The sequence below is a fragment of the Orycteropus afer genome, unplaced genomic scaffold (genome assembly GCF_000298275.1).
Source record: "Orycteropus afer afer isolate SDZICR_OR568_19922 unplaced genomic scaffold, OryAfe1.0 scaffold00059, whole genome shotgun sequence".
Taxonomy (NCBI): Eukaryota; Metazoa; Chordata; class Mammalia; order Tubulidentata; family Orycteropodidae; genus Orycteropus; species Orycteropus afer.
Genome location: NW_006921646.1, coordinates 2,963,279 through 2,971,126, shown reverse-complemented (window position 1 = coordinate 2,971,126; position 7,848 = coordinate 2,963,279). Strand labels below are relative to the sequence as shown.

Genomic DNA, 7,848 nt, shown 5'->3' with positions numbered 1-7,848 from the left:
CCCAAATCCTAATTAAAAAAAAAAAAAAAAAGCAACATCTGCACAGAGAGAAAGGTAGGGAGGCATGACTACATAGGAAAGAAGGACCCAGGGATGAAGTGGAAGGAAAGCTGTTACAATGGCATGGAATGTAACCAGTGTCACAAAACAAAATACATATGCACTTTTGAAGGTGAAACAGTTCTGCTCTGTAAAATTTCACCCAAATCACAGTAAAATTTTAAAAAGTAAAAAATTAAGATCTGTCCTGTTGAACATGCCAACATTTTCAATTTCTGCAAGCCTCCCTGGATCCTCAATAGGAGTTCAACACACTCAAAATGATGCCAAACTAGGCACTGGGGCCCTGTCTACTGGCTTATGTTTCATCTATCTGACCTAGCCTGTTTTAAACAGATGAACTCTGAACCTACGAAGAATTAAGCTTATTTTAATTACTAAACAAATGTTTTAGTTGTCTTTGGTTAGGTATGCCATTATTTATGCCTTAATTAGTGTCAGAGCAATCTAGTATCTGTATATGTAATAATACATGTCTACTGCCTCAAGCATTTCCTCCACATTGTGCACATCTTTATAACATAAATCATTAGTTATAAATCCACAAAGAAAGTGTTAAGCAACAAAGCTCACCAATGTCAGAAACTTCTTGTATGCACAGTAACTCAAAGACTTCTTATTCCTTGGAAAAAAATCAGTGGAAGTTACTCACATATGTTAAAGAATCAACTCAAAAAACTTCTTTTCCTATAAATAAATACATTTTGTATAAGTAAGCCAAATGTACATAATGTAATTTAGCTACACTTGGCATCCTAAAAACTCTTGAGAGAGTATTCACCAAATCATTCACTAAATGCTATAATATTCTGTCACTGTATCATAATATTTTATATGCAAAATATGCCCTTCCTAAAGTCGGCCTAAAAACAGTCATTTCTTAGATGTTTAATCTGAAATATAAATGTGTTATGGGGTAAAACACTTGAATGCCTAAAGATTTTCATTAAGCCCCAGAAATGGATCAAAAGATAAATCTTTCACTCCTTTAAATGAGATATTCAAAGAGTTAGCATCTAAATATTAAAGTGCTCATAAAAAAAATTTTTTCCAAATCCTGATTCCATGACATGTTATTCTTTGTTCAGTTGGTGCTAAACTGGCATAACATCTGACACACAAGGGAAGCAAGACAAGATGTGCCAAGAGGAAGAAAGATGATGGTAGTCAACTTTGGGAGATCACTTTAAGCTCTATCATCTTACAAATTCTATAAACACTGACAGTGCTTATCTTCCTAAGAAGATAAGAAAGGCTAACTGCCTCAAAAATGAATATACTTACAAAGTAGGCATTATAAACATAGCACCATTATGATATTCTTATACTCAATGAAAATTCAGATGTTGTGCAATGACGTAGTGAATTGGAAAGGATATACACAACTTATGCATACAGTCCCCATTGCATAATTCTCAGCTTCCTAACATGGCCCCACAGCCCTGGTCAAATGTGTCTATGTTTTCAAAAGGCAGATGGAGAGAAACCACAAGCAGCACAGAAAGAGAGGGAAAAAACTGTGTAATTGCTTCTGGAAATTTTTTGTTCAAAAACGGAACAAAATAATTTTTTTTTAATTATGATTTGGGTGAAGATTTACAGAGCAGATTCACTTTCCATACAGCAATTCACATACACTTTGTCTCATGACATTGACCACAGTTTACCACAATGCAACAGCTCCCCTCCCACTTTCTCCCACAGTTACCCCTTCCCAGTGTCCATCCCTCCATACTCTCCTGCCCCCTGAGCTGTCTCCCTGTGCATAAGCAGCCCTTCTTTCTCTCCCATGCCTGTTCTCTCCAAGGAGTGTATTTACCTCAGGTAAATGTTCAACTCATATGCCTGTCTTTTGTTTGGCTGGAAACCACGGGTGTGGGTTCAATTCCAGACCTGAATGGCAACTAGGGGCCATAGTCTCAGTGGTTCCACCATGCTCTATCGGACCAGCAAACCTGGTCCCCCCCCCCTTTTTTTTTCTCCAAATGATTTTGAGAGGTTGGGCTATCTTGTAGTGGTTCCAGGCAAAGTCTTGGAGAGAAGTACTGAAATCTCTCTTTCATGATGCCAAAGATTGTTTCTTCACTAAGAGCCTTTTTCAATCTAAGGATTAAATTAATCACTTGTTCTTTAAGAGTTCCTGTCAGGATGATTTATTATTAAATGACTAGAGACGGTATCAGTGCTACCCCTCCTTCTTTAAATGTTTTAGTTAAAAATCTAGCAATATGATCAGAATGCTCAATAAATACCATTATGATATCAATTCTCCCTAGCATATATATTCAACATAGTCCCAATCAAAATCCCAGCAGGACTTTTTCCTAGAAACCAGTAAGCTGTTTCTAAATTTACATGGAAAGGCAAAGGAACTGAAAGAGCCAAAACAATTCTGTAAAAGAGTAACAAAGTCAGAAAGGTAATTCAATGGAAAAAGGATAGTCTTCCCAACAAATGGTTCTGAAACAACCATGTATCAAAAAACAACCCAATCCATCCTCACACCATATATAAAAATTAACTCAAAAGGGATTATAGCTTTTAAATATAAAAGTTAAACCTATAAAGCGTATAGAAGAAAACAGGAAAAAAAATTGTGACCTTATGGCAGACAAAAATTTCTTAGATAAGGTTAATTAAAAAAAAAAAAAAAGGAGGGGGGCTTTGAACAAACTGGATTTCATCAAAATTTACAACCTCTGCTTTTTGAAAGACATTGTGAAGGGACTAAAAAGATATGCTACAGAGATAAAATCATGTATCTGACAAAGGACTTGTGGCCAAAATAGATAAACAACTTTTATACTCACCAACCCAATTTTTAAAATGAGCAAAAATTTGAACAGACATTTCATTAAAAAAGACATAAGAATGGTAAATAAGCATATGAAAAGATGTTCAACATCGATAATCATTAAATAAATGCAAGTTAAATCCCTGATGAGATACAACTACATGCCAATTAGAACAGCTAAAATTAAACACAGTGACAATATTAAATACTGGGAAGGATATGCAGCAGCTGAACTCTGATATTGCTGATGGGAATGTAAAAATCGTACAACCACTCTGGAAAACGGTTTAGTAGTTTCTTATAAAGTTAAATATAGGACCCAATGATCCATTCTTAGGTATTTATTCAAAGTGAAATTAAAACCTATATTCATACAAAATCTGTATGTAAATGTTTGTAACAGCTTTATTTCTAATTGTCAAAAACTATTAAACAACCCAAATGTCCCTCAACTAGAGGACGCATAAATTATGGTACATTTATACAAAGGAATACTACTCAGTAATAAAAAGGAACATGTGATATATGCAACAACATGGATGAATCTCAAAATGCATCATGCTTTGTGTAGCAGCTACACTCAAAAGGGTACAGACTATATGATTCTTTTTGTAAGATACTCTGGAAAAGGCAAAAATATTGGGACAGACAACAGACCACTGGCTGCCAGGGGTAAAGGAATGGGAAGAGATTAACCACTAAGGTACACAAGCAAATTTTTTAGTGGGTTGAAATAATTCTATATCTTAATCATGGTAGAGTTACACAACTAATTTGTCAAAATTCACAGAATATTTTATTTAAATTGTAACTTTTTATAAAAGCTCTCAACAGAAGCTATAAAACACAAAACTAAACTACTGCTATGAATATGACACAGAGTTTCTGCAGGTCCAAAGAGAAAACCTTTCAAAGAGGACCTTCAAAATAAGGCCTACAATGTCACACACATATGCATACATTCTCTCCACCATCCTCTACCCTTTGATAGGCCTAGCAAAGGGCCTTTCAAATGAAACCATATCATTTCCCATTCTTACCTGAGCTATGGACTGTCTCAGGATTGGAAGGAAGTACAAATACACCTCAGAAGAACTAGTACCTTAGAGACAGCTATAGAGAAGTGGGAAAGTCCACAGGCATTCCTTCAAATGGCAGTGGAACTGTGTACCCTCTTCATACTCCTTAGGAGAAGTGGGGTAGTCACGAATTCTCAAGTACTGCACTCACGTACTACCTCTGTTGTGACTGCACTTACACTGACTATATGGATCTCAGTCCTGCAGCACTCCCTTACAGAGGAGACTAAATTGTGCAGAGGCTTTGAAAGTAGGCCAAGGCGACAGAGCACTCTAGTTACCAAGTGGCAGCCAATCACAGGCCCCTCCCCAGAAGTGTCTCTCTCTGAAGTCAAAAGCAGTCTGTGCTGTTAGCCTGAACCTAAAGGGACTGACTTGTTGGGCTTGTTTTCCCACAGTACTAAGTTGAGAGATGTGTGCTCTGGTGGCGTAGTGCCTAAGGCATTTCACTGCTAACCAGAAGGCTGGCTGTTCAAACCCAACAGTCACTCCTCAGAAGGAAGGTCGGGCAATCTACTGCCATAGTGAAACTGCCTCGGAAACCCAAGGAGGGGGGTGTCACTATGAGTTGGGTCCACCTCGACGGCAGTGAGTGTGGTTTGTAGAAGTTGAGGGTTTATGATTTGAGACCCCAAGTCAATCTCTGCCACGGGGCTGGAGGTCTTTCCTTTCATAGTTATCAACTAGTTCTGACCTTACCCTTTACTCTTGTGTGCAGAAAGGTGGCAAGCCAATTCCCCAGGGAATATAGTCCAGGAAGTGAAAATGAAAGGCCAAAATACACCTACCACCCCCAAATGCCATGAAACCCAGCTGCTTCATCCCAAGGAACACCATAGCTACAGTATCGTCACCTTCCACAGAAGACCACAAACTTTAAAATCCTTTTGGAGTTGTTTCTGCAGAGGTAGGGGCAGGATATACCTTTTGGTTTTCCATCCACTGACACCAGCTTCTTTGTTTCTGCTGTCAACAACAGCTCGTAAGGATGCTCATCCTCTTCCCTGGTTGTACTCCCCTGGCTTTTGGGTCTCATGGCCAGAACCTGAGAAAAAGAAACACCACAGAACTTCTCATATAGGTGGCTAATACCATGATAAGTTATGTTAAACCCACTCTACCTTACTGGATCCTTTTTCATCTGAGAGAAAAGGAGAAGAGAAAGAGAAAGGGAATAAATTCAGCTGTGTCATATGGAACCACAACTGCCCAGCTCTTTTCTGAATACACACCAGAACCTCAAATCTCAATGGCCTTGGATTAAAGTGCTCCCCTTTCCTTAAATCATTTTATCCTGCCATAAACTATAAATCAAATCTAAGGTTTGTCCTTTTCTTGCCTCTTCCCTCTTCCACTGAGTTCTGGCTTGATCTCTTCTCTGTAGGTAACACTTCCTAAGCATTTTAAAACCATGTTGCACCATAAGATCTTCTTTCCTAATATGCACACATACTACCAAATGGCTGGAATCCTTCCCACCTTCTCAAAGGCGAATCAAAATGACCTCTGACTAACTCTCAGTGTTCCACATTTCCAGAAACAAAGAGGTCTCCAAGTCCTTCTCTATTTTTGTGAGTCTTTCTACACAAGTCCTGGGAATTAAACGGCAAGACTGTCTAAAACCTGGCTTCCTCCTACTTTTATGATAATACAATTTGAAATTAATTCTACTGATCTCTGTTCTGAAAAAAGTCAAGTGATTAGGTAGTATGGATTTCAGTGGAAAAGGGGCAGCTATGTCTACTGAGAAATTCCTAATCCAAAAAGCTAAGTATCCTTGATGAAGTGACACCTGATGGACACAGTCACAGTATTAGAGTAGCCAAGCTTCCCCTTGACCCAAGCCAGAAACACCATGATTAGTGAGTGCTACAGCTATACTGGGAGAAAGAATGGAGATTCTTACTTTAGTGGATAATTTTGGAACACTTGCCCTAAGACTCCAATATGTTTCACAAACAAATTAGAAATAATCATATACCAGGTATTAGGAAAGCATATCAAGGTACAGAATCTCCTTTTGTGCAGTTTGGGTAGGCTAGGTAACATATTATGATCAGGAGGTACATTACCAATTCCACCTAACAAATAATGGCACCCTTCAAATGTGATTCCTTGGTGACATACACACAGAAATCCCCTCCGACACTGACACATCCCCAGGCTCACTGGACACACATCAGGTTTGCAACTCATCAGCTTCTTTTTTTCCAAAGGCACTGTGTTATGGCCTAATGAGACAAGGACTCTGGCAGCCTCAGACTAAATGAGAAGCCTCAGCTCCTGTTTGTTAACAAGGCTGCCACTCTACAGGCAGAGTGATATCCTCTTTCTAAAATTCTGCTCAGCACAGCAGGAACCTCCACTTACTGCATGCCACCACCTGGAAGCTAAAAGCTCTTTCATTACAATAAGCCATTTGCCTGTATTACTTATTCCTTCACCTCTTCATAGGAACACAATTAAGGGAACAAAGAGGGACCATTAAGCAGTTCACACAGTGTCAACTTAATACCACAGGCTTTCCAGATAGAAATTTGTGTTATGAGAATTTATACACCCATGGCTATCACTTATGCAGAGCCTTGGAAATCTGATTCTGGGAATGTTCTCCACACAGCAAGAGCTCTCATACAGCCCCAGGCATGCTTCACCAAGTAGTAGTTCACAGCCTGGATGACTTGCCTCTAACTTCCTTTCTTCTTGAGCAGGACAGGGCTGATGACTTCTATCTGGACTATCAGCCACATTGGACTTGCATTCACTATATGCAACTAAAAGCAGAAAACCATCAAATGTCAGAGTTGAAAGGGACCCAAAGTGTTATAGTTACAAAGCACATGGTTCCAGCACTTCTGTTTTGCAGATGAGGAAATCCAGTTGCCAGTTAGGTCTAGGAACTTGCCCAAGGTTACTCAGAGCTCTCAGAAGAGCCATGACCACAGTTCTGATTCTGGACCAGCATGGCCTCACTTTTCTCTGGGAATTATGATTTCTCCATCCAGTTGTAAACCCTTTCCCTCCTGAGATGTCTAATAAGAGTTCCCAGCAAGCAAATCAGACACACTTGGTGTGGTATTTTCCTCATGGTCCTGGTCCCTCCAAGCTATGAGATTAAAGTTTTACAATAAAGCAATAAACTGCTCTCTTACAGCCTTCCTAGCTCTCACTCAAGAAGCCCATGTCATAGTGAATATGGCAATAAATGATTTTTAAAAGAAAGGATTTTGCTTTTTACTAAATTACTCCTTAATCCACCCCCCACCCCACCTTTTCTTCAGGGTTAGTAATAAATCAAAGCTGAAAAAAATATATTCTATCCTATGTGAAAAGCAACAATTCTGCTACAGAGAAAAGCTACCGGCAGTCACCATCTAACTGTGACCAACACAATGGCCAGCTGGGGTGTAGGCTGCTTTCTGGGAAGAGACGCGATGGCAGCCCCAACTGCCTAGGAATGTTGAGCTTTTGTAGGCAGAGTGAAGACTACAGTCAATCTTCATGCAGCCCATTCTGTGGGGCAAAAATATCTAAATTGCGTGTGCGTGTGCGTGCGTGTGCACACACACATGCATGTAATTTTTAAAGCCAGTTTCATGATCTGGTCATTACTCTGAAAAGCTTTCCTGGAGTCAGGAAGACTCCAGCTTCCCTTAAAGGCTTCTAAAGGTCATCTGACAACAACAAACTCCAGCAATAGGCACGTGAACACTGGGGCAGTGCAGTGTAGTAAATTACTTTGTGTGGCTTTTCTACCCATAAGTCTTTGTAAACTCCAAGGTGGGATTTTCTATGAGCAACTGAGGAGCTCCTGATTGCTGAAGGTGTCCACCTGGAGTATTTCTGTTGGGAGTGGCACAAAACAATGTTCTGGGAGGTGCCCACTCTCTCTCAGGTGCTTAGTGTTCTGATGCT

The 7,848-nt window shown here is 39.5% G+C and overlaps 1 protein-coding gene across 1 annotated transcript in view; it reads right to left on the bottom strand.

Moving 5' to 3' along the window:
• The window catches only part of ANKS1A (ankyrin repeat and sterile alpha motif domain containing 1A), a 276,183-nt gene that overhangs the window by 130,091 nt on the left and 138,244 nt on the right, over nucleotides 1-7,848 (bottom strand). The window contains exon 11 of the mRNA XM_042780753.1: nucleotides 4,858-4,978. Coding sequence (XP_042636687.1) covers nucleotides 4,858-4,978 — 121 coding nt within the window. The remainder of the gene's footprint in view (nucleotides 1-4,857; nucleotides 4,979-7,848) is intronic.